This window comes from Rhipicephalus microplus, chromosome X (assembly GCF_043290135.1).
Source record: "Rhipicephalus microplus isolate Deutch F79 chromosome X, USDA_Rmic, whole genome shotgun sequence".
Classification (NCBI taxonomy): domain Eukaryota; kingdom Metazoa; phylum Arthropoda; class Arachnida; order Ixodida; family Ixodidae; genus Rhipicephalus; species Rhipicephalus microplus.
This window is the reverse complement of record NC_134710.1, coordinates 388,793,643-388,808,767: the sequence shown is the minus strand read 5'-3', so window position 1 is coordinate 388,808,767 and position 15,125 is coordinate 388,793,643. Positions and strand designations below refer to the sequence as shown.

Genomic DNA, 15,125 nt, shown 5'->3' with positions numbered 1-15,125 from the left:
GAACTTGGCAAAGTGTGCTGCCGAAGTGAAACAGCTGTACAGTGACCTGAATTTTGGAAATCCGGGTAACATTGCTGTTTGTTTTGATGGCTCATGGCACACACGTGGACACTCTTCTCACATTGGTATGGCCACCGTGATTGAGCTATTTACAGGATATGTGCTAGATTACGTGGTTCTCTCCAATTTCTGCCTCGGCTGTGAGTGTGGGCCGCAGCCAGATAGCCCAGATTATGCTGCATGGAAGGCACAGCACTTATGCCAAAAAAACACAAGCTGCAAGGCAGGCCAAATGGAAGTTGAGGCAGCAAAGATTCTGTTTCAACGTTCACTCTCTCTGCATGGCCTCAGGTATACAACCATGCTCTGTGATGGTGATAGCCGCTCATTCATTGCCATTGATGAAGCCAAAGTTTATGGCTTTATTCCTGTGGTAAAAGAAGAGTGCACCAACCACATTCAGAAGCGAATGGGCACAGCGCTTCGCACCCTTGTGCAAAAGCACAAGTCAGGTGATGCGCAGCGCATTAGTGGTAAAGGACGGCTGACCGCAGACCTGATCACCAAGATCTCCAGCTATTATGGATGGGCTATCAAGTCTTTTGCTGGAGACTTAGATAAAATGCACAACGCAGTGTGGGCCACATTCTATCACATTACGTCGACAGATGAGAAGCCCAATCATAACTTCTGTCCGGATGGTCCTGACTCATGGTGTAAATATAACTCGGCCATGGCAAAAAACGAACCACCACCAAAAAGCAGGTACAACTTGCCATAAGCGGTTAGCAGTGCACTGCGGCCCATTTTTGAGCGTCTGGCTGACAAGAAGTTGCTGCAGCGGTGCCTGAGAGGACAAACTCAGAACGCTAATGAGGCACTGCATTCAGTCATTTGGAGCCTCGCGCCCAAAGACAAAAATGCCTCACTATATGCAGTCGTGGCAGCAGTTGGAGAGGCTGTGATGAGGTTCAACTTTGGCACCCACAATGCCAGCTCAAGCATATTGCGAGAGCTCCAAGTAGAGCAAACCGCCAAGGGTAGCCGAAGGGCTAATGAAAAGGACTCCCAACGCACTATCAATGCAGAAAGGAAGAGGGGGTCATCAGCAGCCTTTCAGGCAGCTGCAAAGCGGAGGCAAAGAGGAAAGCCCCACCCAGATTATTCTCCAGGAGCCTTCTGAGCCACTGGCTGTTGTAATTTCGCCCATCCAGGAGAATAAAAGGCTTTTTTCACATGTCTATTAGTTTTTCCCACTTTTCTCAAAACACTTTTATTGGCCGTCTCCAATTTTCTGGGTGGCTGTTGTTACCCTTCTAATCATCCAATTTTAATGGGGTTTTTTTTGTCTTATAGCTAGACTTCCAAAGAGTGCAATATGCCTATAATACAATGTTTCTTCACCCTGAAACATTTTGAAATTTTGGGCAAACAACAGACAAAGAATTCATGTCTCAATAAAAATTTTTGAACTTTTATAACTTGGGATAAAATAAATGTAGAAACACGAAATTATGCTTCTTGCACTCATTGAGCATTCAGGAATATATAAATATAATTTTTAGCTTGGTTATTGTAAAATATTTTTTGCCAGTCATCCCAGAAGTGTAAAACAGAAAAAGTTGTATAAAATTTTTTCTTCGTGAGATACAGAAAAACTGGTTGCATATTTGAAATCAGCACATTAAATTACATATTACCTGCAAGTTTCATTACTCTAGTAGCAGTAGCAATAAATGTTTTGCCCAAGGCCCATGTCCCCCCTTAAATAAACTTCTAAAAAATTTCTGCGCCACCAGTTTTCTGCTCATAACTGTTAGTTATTTGGAAAGAAAGCACAGGCTGTCATGTTGTGAGCGATTTTTCTTATGCAATAAACTTCTCTCTATAAAAAATTTTTCAGTGTATATTAGTAATCAAGAAGTACTTAATTACGCTAATGACAGCTTGATTACACAAAAAAATTGTCTAATCATTTCAGTATATGGCCTTATTCAATTACAATCTATTTTGTCATGCCTACTATCATACCACTACTTAATACAGAGAATTTGGTTTGAAATCGATAATTGTTATTTGTAGATAAAAAAAAAGGTCATGGGAAAAAAAAATTGTGGGGGTCTCGTTGTTAGAGAGGGCACCACCACGCTCTTGGAATGAACGGACACAGCAGATGCGGTTGGTGCAAACCAAATACTCATTTATTTATTTGGTTTTTTGATCGGCGATATCGTGAGCCGAATAATTATAACATATATTGTGATCAACAGGCTTACCCCCATATTCACAAACGCTCCTCGACCCGGCTTTCACTCTTCACTTCACAGAGTTGCGCACTGCGCTGCTGCTCAGCTGAAAATGATGCTGCGCTACTCAAGAATAGCAGCAAATTATCACTGATATGCAGTGGTTTGCCCAGCTTAGAGATGGCGCTGCCATCGGCTTTTTCAAGTGAAAGTGGAGCGTTGAGCGAAGGGGTGTTCTAGAATACAGGGGTAAAACATTTTTACTCAATAATAAACAACACTCAACAACATGACAAACACGACGGCGTCGCCAACGCCTTACTCACCACGTGGGCCCACCGCAGATGGCTCGTGGTGCCGTTCACGGCAGACCCATCGCTGGAGACAACCGTTCGCGCCACTGCCCCACACCACAAGAGAACCAGCTTATTTCTTGCATGTTGCCAGCAAGGCATGCCGCCAGGTGTCACCTTCGGCGCTGCCGATCTAACAACAGTGATGATGATAGCGGTGATCAACGATCGTGAACACAACGCCACCTACCGCTAAATAGTTGTGACCCTGGAATATGGCTTCTGTGCGAGACACGTGCACCACGTGGCACAAACGACTTTACAGCCCGTGTCAGCGCCCCCACAAAATACAGGCAACAAAGGCACACTGGTCAGTGCCCAGATGCCTGAGACGTCAAATATCACAAGACAAACCTAAGATCACAATTTTTAGGTGTTTTAGAGACGTGAAGAGCAGGTGAAACTTCAAATGCAGTTTCTTTAATACTGTTTTTTTTTTAGCATTATGCTCAGCTCGTGGAGATATCTCAGCAACCACTGCACAGATTTTGATTCCCTTTGCTTTGTAGCGCTCCATGAGCTGCGCTTTAGGGGGCTGTCTTCTTAGTTTTTCATTTTACATAGAGTTTCTTGTTTGTAGTGCAATTGTGCTCATTGCATTGTCGCTGGAGAATATGTTAACTACAAAATTTAGTGTTGCAAAAAAACTGTTTTGAAAACGCAGCCCCCTTCAGCATACAATCGGCTGTTGGTTCAGTGATTACAAATTGCTTTTGTCATTTTATAAATCCGCTAGCTCCTCCACAAGGTTCAATGAAGAAATAACATCTCATTAATTTTTATGGAAGCACCGTGTGGCCATTTTTAGTGTCTGTGCCAATTTTTATCAACATCCAACGTAAAAGTTTGTTTTGAAAGGCACGACCCCCCCCCTTAAGCGGGAGTTTGTATATAGTGGGGCCATTCGTTATACATTATACTCTCACTCAAACTATACATTATACTCTCACTCAAACTGAACTACTGCCTAAACGGAACTATTTCATCTGAAATACTTGGTTTTGAGCTTGTATTCTGCAGCCATGTTCACCTCTCAGTAGCGGAACTCCTGTTAAATGGAACATATTTTTCCGGTCCCTTCAGGTTCCGTTTTCTGAAATAGTACTGTAAGTGGGCTCGATTGTGAATGGTATCAACTGTAGTAGCAGCATAGGTTGGCAAAACTTGTGGAGCTTACTGACTCACTCATGAAATATATTCTGCGCTTAGGACTCACTTGGACTCTCACTTGGATATTTTCATCAACCGTACTCACTCGGACTTAAAACTCACCAAAGCATTACTCACCCAGAATGACTCAGACTCATACTCGTGGCTCTATTTAAGTCTGAGTGAGTCTGGGTGAGTCGACTCATGGGTCCATTAGCCTAGAATTATGTTTTTCGGCCATGATGTCAATATTCAATGACACCAATATCTCACATAATCGCCGCTCTTCTTGGCAGCTTTGGTATATAGTGCCTTCGAATAAGAGTTATGAGAGCTCGTAAAGCAGTAAGGTCATTTTGCTTGAAAGAGGTAACAACATAATATATGTTTATCAAGAACTGCTTTGGAAGAGCTGATGGGGAAAGGGGGTCAAGGCCCTCCCTTGCGCCTCTAATTTGCACCTCTAATCAATAAAATTGAAATGGTATATGAAAGGCACTGGTTTAGAATACGTGTAAGTAGATGAGAGCATAAATGTGAATCCTGGTAAGGGGCTGATAGTAACGCTCAAAATAAGTAGATATGACCACAGGTCGGCAAAAAAAAAAAAAAAAAAAAACTCATTCAATATATTTTGCGTTTTGAACTCATTCGGACTCTAACTCGCTAAAATATTACTCACCCAGACTCACTCAGACTCGCGGCTCTATCTGAGTCTGAGTGAGTCGACTCTGAAGTCCGCTGGCCTATGAGTAGCAGTAATTTTTTTTTTACTGTTATGTTAAAAACACGGCGATATTTTTTGAACGATTCTATGGAGGCCCACTTGCACATCAAACCTGCTGGCTGCATTGGAATGGATAGACAATATGTCATTGAGCAGATCGATAGTGAAAATATTATCGAGGTGTGCATGTGGTACGGAAAAGCTTTTCTCAGATCAGCACGCAAGTATTGCAATGCGGCTGCACAGCTCTGCAATTCGTGAACCATTGATAAATTTTCGAGTTGCTGTAGAAATTCGTGGCTATGTTAGCGTGCCTCTTGAATCCATGACCATCGGGTCAGCCATGTGGCACTATAACCACGGGACCACTGTGGCCTACAAAACTTTGTGAAAGCAGAAGTACTCACGAATGTCCTCTTATTTTTTGGATTGTTTTGCATGGGCATCTCGTGGAGAACCGAGAACTGTTTGTTGAAGCACAAATTTTGTTGTAGTGCTGTTCATTATAGTGGGATTCGATTGTACATGAATTTGTCTCTCAGCTAGCCTTGTTTGCAAGTGCATTGTGTAGACAACGAGCAAGGCATGCTTTCACCTCTGTGCCTAATTTGCCATGTAGTGTGACGACCTGCATTTGAATATTGGTGTGGATTGCAGATGCGGCTAGCCAAGCTTGAAGCGGAGGTTGGGGACAAGGCGGCGGTGGCAAGTGCAAACAATGGCAAGGACTCTGACAAGGACTCTAAGAGTGAAGGAGAGAAGCCTCCAACAAGCTCCCAGTCTGAGGAGGACGACGATGACGACGAAGAGGAAGAGGAAGAGGACAACAGGACTTCTGCCCCCAGTTGCGGAAACAGGACGGCAGAGCTGGACGAGCGGCTACCAAATCCTGGAGTTGGTGCAGGGAACCCTCTGGCTGGTGCCACCTCTGGTGCGTTTCCGGGTCCATAAGCCCGCTGGATTTGTTTTTCGCTTTCAGCTAGCATATGTATCAGATGAGCAGGCTTATTCATTTTTCAGTGCCTAACATTTATATTTAAACCTCAATACAGCGGAATTTTCGCTGTAATGCGAAGTATTAGCTTTTAGATACCTTAACACTTATAGAACACCATGCATTCGTAGCCTCAACCTAATGAATGAATTCAGTGAAATCAAGTTTAAGTCGAGAGATCGAATCCCAGCCATGGCAGTCGCATCTTGGTGGTGGCGAAATCCTTAGATACTTAGGTGCATGTTAGAAAACCTCAGGCAGCCAAAATTTCTGCAGCCCTCCCCTGCGGCATCTCTCGTAATCACTATGTGGTTTGGGGGGCGTAAAACCCAAAACATTATTACCGTATTTACTCGATTCTACCGCGCCCTCGATTGTAACGCGCACCCGATTTCTACCGCGAAAAAAAAAAAAAACGTAAAACATCGATTGCAACGCGCACCCATTTTTTCTCGCTGGCCCGCATGATCACACCACTCGAAAAAACGACTCCTTTCGGGAGCGTCTTCCATTTAAATATGAGGTACGGGCGAAGCTTGTGCCCATCTGACGTGTAACAGAGCATTGCCGTCACTGTAGTTTTACCGTGGACCGATGTCAGCACGCGAACTTGCTTCGCCCCCTTCTTCTCGACGGTTGTGGTGCCAGGCATGTCGAAGTAAAGAGGCGTCTGATCGGCATTCCCGATTTGCCCAAGCAGGTAGTCGTTGTTGCGCCGCAAGTTTAGGACGAACCTCTGAAAACTGTGAAGCTTTTCATCGTACTCCTCCGCAAAACTTTTTGCATATGCATGTTCCCCTTCGGAGGGAAAGGCCTTTCCTCTTCATAAAGTTAGTTAGCCAGCACCTGCTCGCTTTAAACTGGCTCCGCATTAGACCTTTTTCTAAGACTAATTGCGTAGCCCGCACTTGGAGCAGTTCTGCCGTCACGGGCCGCTGTGCCGCTCGCTGCTAAAGCACATACTCGCCGAGCAGCTCTTTAATTTGCGGAAACCGACCCTGCTGTGGTCCACTGAAGCCTTTGCGTAAAGCTTTGCTGTCGAAAATCTTCTGCTTTTGTTTCCGCCGGTCCCGCACGCACGTTTCGGGAACTCCGAACGACTGCGATGCGGCCCGATTTACGTCCGTTTCTGCACACACGATGACTTTTCTTTTAAAAGCGGCATCGTGGTGCACTCGAGTTTTTGGAGTCGGCCATTTCACGCCGTCGATGCTAATGCACTACTAGATGACGAACTCCTCAGCACACGTACGAAGTGCCGCACATGAGAAACACATAGGCAGAAATGGACGACGCGCCATGCCGACGCACGTAGGGGGCGGCCATTTTATATTTGCCGATGGCAATAGATTGGCCGTAATTTTTTTGTTCGTGCTCGATTCTAACGCGCATGCGATTTATGAACTCGCTTAACCGGAAAAAAGGTGCGCGTTAGATTCGAGTAATTACAGTACTTGCTATTAGGGAAGCTTTACTGCCAATTTTAAGGAGAGACACTGGTCTTAAAATTTTTCTTTTAATTTTGAGTATTTAGAGCTGAAAATTTTAAGTGATATGCATTTTTCACAGCTGAAAACAAATATGCAGTTAAGTTTTCAGCTGTCACTTCCAGATTATAAACTATTGACTGTTCCATAAACTTACATTCTGCCCACTGTTTAGACTTATTTCTCATAAAAGATTGCTGCAAATTAGATATGGCAGTGTTCTGCAAAGAACGGAGAGTGCAAGGAAACCATAATTTTATTTTCAACTTTATTGTTTCAAGAGTTATGGCTTTAACAAGTAGACTCGTCAGAAATCTGAAACTGTTGCTTAATTATATTACTAAGTAAATTACTGTTCTGAATGAAATTATTATGTTTTGGTCTTGCTGCACTCGTCAATCTATAAAGTTTCAAATTCTGCAACTATTATCAAAATTCAACCACTAGATCAAAAGATACTGTGGGCCATGACCTCGGACTTGATGAAAAATGTTGTTTTGGGAAAACGAGAAAAGAACTTGAGAAACACAGTGAGCATGTGTATGCAACAGGTAGTGGTGTAAATCAGAGCAGTAATGATGCTAGAAGCCACAAGCAGTGTAGTCATTTTTCGAGCGCTTTCTTTTCGTTGAATGCCAGGTGTTTCCATAGTTCAGATCGGCATACAGCATTTTGACGGTGCTTGCGCAGTCAGTAACGTGTTTGCCAGCCTTCTATTAAACTGAAATCATTCCCACTTTCACGTAATCTTTATATGTCTTTGCATCTCCGTGAAACATTCAGGGTGGAAGAAAAAATGCAATTCAACGCAGTTTGTCCGTTCACTGTGCCGCACGAACAGCGAGCACGTTTATTTCGAACGGGCCGCGCGCCGCATCCCCGTGCTGTCCGGCGAGCTCAATACAAATTTAAATTCCCCTCACTCATCAAACATCAGCACAAGTTTTGTGGCGATGCCATATTCCGGATCTTTCTCAGAAATGCTGCCAGGCCCGCCACACACACCGCACTTCATACACTGAAGCAGCTTGCGGTGGTGGACGGCGTTCCAGTAGTCGCGGTCGCTTCCGAGTCTCAAAAAGCAGACCGCTCGCGTCGTGAGACTGACGTCGACGAAATGTCCCTTTGAATGTCACTCGCACGGCACGCAAGAGCCACTTTTTAGCGTCGGAAACCAGGGGAGTGTCGACGCCCAGATCTCGCGTGGGATCGTTGGCTCCGGCTATCGCGTTAGTGATCGCGGGAGCCATGTTCGTGATAGCGTTGGCACAGCCAGCTTTTTCCGTGTTCTTGGCAGCAGAGGGTTTTGCTGATAAGACGCTGCACGCTTTCAGACGCCGTTTTTGCTTCTTTTTGAATGCATGAGCAGTATGGAACTTTCGATGACCGCCTGCCATTGCACTGATCGCACAGCCATCACTTAGGCCACGTCACAATATGGTGGGTTGCATACCGCTGTCCAATATACGAATCCCTTGACAATCAATAGGGAACCGGCAACTGCCCCACGTGATAGAAAGGCACGAATGATGCGCGAGTATTTGATTTTTCTTTATTTGCGATAGCTCTGTTACTGCTAGACAAAAAGCGTTTTTCTGCTAAACACAGACAAAAGAAAAATACGGCTTTCAAATGAGACCAAAATGGCTGCACTACTTGGCATGGTTCTCAGGTGCCGCGGCGTCGAATATGACAGTTTTTTAGGTGATTTCGTGAGCGAAAACGGTCACGGAACTAGCTTTGAGACCGAATTGCTCGACAAATACGCATTACATCGTAATAGAATTTTAGGAAGGCCTTTTTCAGCCCCTATATGTTACTTTTAAATATACTTCAAAAAATAAATTTTTCGTAAATTTTTCGCTCTTCAAGACCCGTGTGTCCCCTTCGGCACAAGCAGAGCCACCATTGCAGAACTTTTTTTTTCCCTCAGCTGTTTGGGGTCCAAAAAGGGAACCTTGCCGCTCCCCTCCTTCACTTTGCTGTGGAAGAGATGAAGAGCATGTAGGCCAGTGCTTAGAAGAAATTCTGGAACCCCTTTATTGTGAAGAAAATTGAGAAGGAGGAGGGCTAGATTCATGCAAGCAAAGTACTGTGGAACTTCGATTATACGTCCCCCGGCTTCGCAATGGCCTGCATTTTACGACGAATCAGTTCGGTCCCGGCAAAACCCTCATAGAAACAATGTATTAAAAACCTTGGTTATACAATGCAGTTTTATGGCGACCCCTCATCTTACGGCGGCTTTCAGATTCCATCAGAAAGAAGAAAAAAAAAAAAAAAACCACCTTCACCTGAATCACATGTCGACCAAATATTCACGAGTGCAAAATAAAAACTAGCGTACCTCAAGCAGGACTGCAGGAAAAATAGTCATCTTCATCGAATCGAAAATGTATACTCCCGGAATTTCATGCACTTCTACATACACCTCAATCGTGTCCATACGTATCTGCGGTCGTTACTTAGTCAAGCTCTATTCACATAAAGTAGGTTCAGTTGACCAAAAAGCTGATATTTTCACCTTTTTTTTTTTTTGTCTGTGAAAATATTTCCTGGTTGACATACGGCTGATCTCCTGCCTCTGTCTCGCTCGCATTCACTGGTTTGCACATGCATAAAGGCACGACACAGCTGATTTCGCCGTGCAAAGTTACTTTCACGTGACTCCAACGCTCATAACAGCGGGACACCATTGTTGCACTTCATGAGGCAACAAATTACAACGGGTACAGCTCAGTTGTGCATGAACGCATTGTAAACTCGTCCGTCGCCATTATGCGATAGCAATAGCACAGCGCCTGACTCTTCTGATGGGGGGCTCACGGCAATGCGGTTTCGTTTTCACGCGCAGGCAATTTTCAAACTTTATGTATTGGTAGAAAGATGCACATTGGATTTGATTGTTTTTAAGGCTGAGGATAAAGATACGCTCAAACCTCTTTCAACTAATTATTGCTGCCGTTAGCTACCACTGGCAACAATAATTTAATCTACCCTCATTAAAGAGGCAGTAGGTCGTGCCATGGGGTCATTCAGGCAGTCTGTACCCGTTTTCCGGCCAAGGATGAGTGTTGTGGTCTATAATCTTAGTTTTGATTGTACGACGCCCGGGTTATACGACAGGTTTGCATGGTCCCCTAAAAGTTGTATAATCGTTAAGGTTATCTGTAATATTGAAAGCCACCACTGTTGATGTGGAACTCTAGAGTCCACGTAGACCTGTGTTACCCCCCTCCCCCTCCACTTTGCAAATCATAACACACAACTGCTGCATTTAGCCACCTCGTGTTGTAAACACTGCCCAGGGTGTTTCAAGAAATGTGTTCTAAAATCTTAAGGGGGGACACGGCTTTGGTATCGCGAGAAATGGAAAAAAAATCGATTTTTTAAAAATTCAAGCTTTCAGTTTCTGGAACCCTTTTTCTATCTGACGCTGAAATATCTACACTGAAAGCCACGCAGAAGTTCTTCCAAAAATTTGTTTCACCCTCCTAGGTAGCGAAAGCTTTTCGTGAAATGGCGAAAAAACATCGATTTTCAAAAAATTACAGCTTCGCGGGGGTGCGGCCGAGAGCCGTGTTCTTGAGCTCATCGGAAAGAGCGTATCTCTGTGTTCAAATTTCTTGCCTCAGCTGGCTCCTCCCTTTGAAAACAAGTGCACAAAAAGCAAATACTTAAGCTCGTTTCAAGGCCAACATTGGCTGTGGCCGCCATGTGGCCCCAGCTCGCCTTGCCATTGGCCCGATGCTCGCTCCGGGAGACCATTGCCAGCTGCTTGTGCGTCGCGAGGACATGGCTGTCGAAAATCGCTACTTCGTGACATGTTAACGGCTTGACAATCACTTGATATATAATTACGCTTTAGTTAGGAGCTGTAAGCGGATTCACGATCACATTACTACGAGCGGGCATGGGCGCGGTACGTTATCGGTGTTGTCTTTAGGCCTAATTCCTCTTATGGCAAGACGAACTTTGCGAGCAAGAACGCCGCGTCCTTGAAACCACGGACGGGCATTTAACGCATCAGCAGCAAACCCCACTTTCAAGCTTGTCAACTCTCCTTCTCCAATGCCAAGGATTGCTCGAAAGAGCGGTTATCAGTTGCGCGTGTGGGCATTCGAAAATGCGATAACAAGCGCAGTGCGCACCAGTTGTTTGTCATCGTAGGTACACATTTCGCACATCGTGTGGTGTACACGTATCCCGAAGGGGTACGGCCACCAGCGTGGGTCCGGTATTAGCGAGCCGCAAGGCACGCGTTAACCGTCCCGTGGCGAGAACACGATACTGCTTAAGTCGCAACACTTTATTGTGGCAACACCAAACGCAGTACAGCCCGTTGCAGAAAGGCGCGGCGAGAAAGCAAGTAGGCTTATCCACGCCACGGGCACAAAGTACTACACAGGGTGCCACGAGCACGTCTCCGCGGTAAAGGTGATCCACGAAAACACCGGAACAAAAGCCCGGTTGCTCGAGCGAGGGCAAAGGCGCTCGCGTTGGCTTCGAAGGGAGACGGGTCGGCGTAGCGAGGCCACGCACTAGGACACCGTACTGCCCTTCGGCCGTGAGTACGCAGCGGGGCAACAAAAGGTGAGCGTTCGCATCGGGCGCGAGGCGCCGTCAACGAAGTCCGACGAGCCCTGAGCGACGGGAGTCAACGGACGAAAAAGATTGCGTGGCTCACCGTTTGCAGTCCCGGAGAGTACTCACCGCTCCCGACGCAGCGCGCGAAAACCTCTCGGGAGGCTCCCCGCGCGGCGCCACAGTCAACATCCGCTACCGGGTGAGAGAGTTAAACGTCACTCCGCCCTTCCCAGCGCGGCAGACAGCAAAGGAGGGCATACATGTCGGAACATGAGAATGGTAGAAAAGGCGGCAAAGCCCGCGCAAAGGCAGCGGGCCAGCCTCAATTCCCACATCCCCCTCTCCTAAATTTGCCCTTTACCGGTCTGCAAAAGGCAGCCGGACGTCACCCATGCAGTTAAAATGACACTGCTATGAGCGACAGCTAACCTCAGTCCAGCCCTGTTACTGCCGCTGAAAAAAAAGATCACAAATGAGAAACAAACAATAAATAACGAAGTAAACACATGACACTATAAAGATAACTGCGGAAGGGAGCACAGAAACGTGGCACTAGTGTTCGTGGTGCTGAAGGGGGATAGCGTCCACTGCGCGAAGGGGCGGAAAGGAGTGACAGTGTCCGCTGGGTGCGATGCCCGAGTGCGAGGTCAGAGGTACGGAAAGGGGCTGACTGATGGCTTGTTCCTGCTCTTGATAAGCCGCGAGTCCGACGAAAGCCGCTTCGGTTGTTCGGAGGCCCCGCATTTCTGGCTCGATGACGGAGCTGGAAAGTTGCGGGAAGCCGGGCCTCTCCAGTGGTCAGGGAGGCCGAACCCGAATTGGCTGCGAGATGCCCTGGCGTTGGCCGGCAGCACATAGCTGCTTTGAGCAGGGCTTCTTCGACGGCGGCAGAGAGCAGAGCATAGCCAGACGGTCTGACGTAAGTGGGTCAATGCCCCCCCAGCACCTCCAGTGTCCGCATCGATGGGGGGGGGGGAGCCGACGCACTCTTCGCGGGCTCGCACTGAAGCGTCACGCACTTACACACGTACAGAAGCACGCACACACACACACCGCCGACAGCTGCGCGAGCGTAGGCGCAAAGCGTCCTTCGTCTCTCTCTCCCGGCAAGCACCGACACTGAAGGTCACACACAGCTCCCTTCGCGGTTGACGAAACGAACACGGAAAAAAAAAGTAAAAACAGAGCAAAATGACACTCAACATCTGGCAAAAACGCAGTACAGCCCGTTGCAAAAAGGCGCGGCGAGAAAGCAAGTAGGCTTATCCACGCCACGGGCACAAAGTACTACACAGGGGTGCCACGAGCACGTCTCCGCGGTAAAGGTGATCCACGGAGACACCGGAGCAAAGGCCCGGTTGCTCGAGCGAGGGCAAAGGCGCTCGCGTTGGCTTCGAAAGGAGACGGGTCGGTGTAGCGAGGCCACGCACTAGGACACCGTACCGCCCTTCGGCCGTGCGTACGCAGCGGGGCAACAGCGGGTGAGTGTTCGCCTTGGGCGCGAGGCGCCGTCAGCGAAGTCCGACGAGCCCCGAGCGACGGGAGTCGACGGACGGAAAAGATTGCGTGGCTCACCGTTTGCTGTCCCGGAGAGTATCTCACCGCTCCTGACGCAGCGCGCGAAAACCTCTCGGGAGGCTCCCCGCGCGGCGCCACAGTCAACATCCGCTACCGGGTGAGGGAGTTAAACGTCACTCCGCCTTTCCCAGCGCGGCAGACAGCAAAGGAGGGCAGACATGTCGGGACATGAGAATGGTAGAAAAGGCGGCAAAGCCCGCGCAAAGGCAGCGGGCCAGCCTCAATTCCCACAATCGTCACCGAACACCGCTGGCAAGTGCATCACGCGCTGGTTGTGCTGTCCCCGTGGCCGCGCACTTCATGGTCATGTGGAGCTTTTGCAATGCAGTTTAGACATGCTTGGAGCCTTGCTTGGTATCGCCGTGAGTGTGAATGAATGTTCTGAGACAATGAAAGCCTCGTAGATTAGTGTTTCCGCGACAGGCCGTATGATGATGCATTTCACGGCTAGAGTGGCAAAAGAGCATGTATGAAGCAGGGGCACAGAGTTTTTATATGACCGACTCTCGACGTTAAATAAACTGCTAAAAAATTTCTGTGCCACCAGTTTTGTGCCCATAACTATTAGTCATTTGGAAAGAAGGCATAGGCTGTCATAGTGTGAGGCATTTTTCTTATGCAATGAACTTCTTTCTATAAAGAAAAATGTTCAGTGATTATTTATTTGTTAGCAAGAAGTACCTAATTACACTAATGACAATTACAATAATGACAGCTTGAACACACAAAAAAGTCTAATCATTTCAGTATATGGCCTTATTCAATTACAATCTATTCTGTCATGCCTACTATCACACCACTTCTTCATACAGAGAATTTGGTTTGAAATCCATACTTGTTATTTGTAGATAAAGAAAAAAAAGTTGTGATAAAAAAATGTTGGCAGCAAAGGCACACTGGGCAGAGCCCAGATGCCTGAGAAGTCAAATATCACAAGAAAAACCTAAGATCACAATTTTTAGGTAAAGAGAAGGTGAAACTTCAAACGCAGTTTTATCGATACTGTTTTTTTTTTTTTGACATGCTCAGCTCGTGGAGCAGATATCTTGGCAACCACTGCACAGATTTTTGATTCCGTTTGTTATGTAACCCTCCATGAACTGTGCTTCAGGGCGCTGTGTTCTTAGTTTTTCATTTTACCCTGTAAAGAATTTTTCGTAGAGTCTCATTTGTAGTGCAAGTGTGCTCATGGCAGTGTCACTGCAGAAAATGTTAACTACAAAATTTAGTGTTGCAAAAAAATTATTTTGAAAACTCAACCCCTTTCAGCATAAATTTGGCTGTGCGTTCAGTAATTACCAATTATTTTTGTCATTTTATAAATCTACTAGCTCCTCCACGAGATTCAATGAAGAAATAAGTTTTATACCATTGTTTTTGTGTTATCGCCTAGAAATTTTTATAGAAGCACTGGTGTGGCCATTTTTAGTGTCTGTGCCAATTTTCATCAACATCCAACAAGAAACAAGAAAGTTTGCATCGAAAGGCACGTCTCCCCTTAAGAAATAAGCCAAATTAAATGCTGACTGTGTTTACATTAACTTATTCTGAGAGGGGGGGGGGGGGGAGGAAAGTGCCGTAGAATTTGAAATTGTATGCGAGTAAAGTGATTCTAAAGATGACTATAGTCGGATACAATCTGAAATTCCACATCATTTCTTTCTCAAAGGCGGATGTATACATGCCTGTCCCAATCAGCGCGCACTCCGTACTGGTAATCTTGGTGGGGCCTCTCCAGAATTGTTGAGTTGTATCTGATTATAGATGCAGTAGTTATGGCAGTAATTAAACAAAATAAATTAGCTTTTTAATTAGTTGAAAAAGATGGTTGGGTCAACTGGGAGAATTGCATTCCTTCATGCAAAGAAGCCTTTCAAGTCATTGGTGTTTTGATTTTTAGAAAAATCGGCAACTGGTAAATATTGCAGAGTAATAGAATTCAGCCAAGTTCACCGGCAAAATCGAAGTTTTGTGCAACTCGGAGATGACCAGAATGATGTAACT

General features: G+C 46.1%; 1 protein-coding gene across 13 annotated transcripts in view; it reads left to right on the top strand.

Annotated features, from left to right (window-relative positions):
- Positions 1 to 15,125, top strand: part of mask (multiple ankyrin repeats single KH domain) — a 340,851-nt gene that overhangs the window by 237,840 nt on the left and 87,886 nt on the right. For all 13 annotated transcript variants that reach the window (XM_075880102.1, XM_075880101.1, XM_075880092.1 and 10 more), the window contains one exon: positions 5,133 to 5,406. In XM_075880102.1, the coding sequence (XP_075736217.1) occupies positions 5,133 to 5,406 (274 nt within the window). The remainder of the gene's footprint in view (positions 1 to 5,132; positions 5,407 to 15,125) is intronic.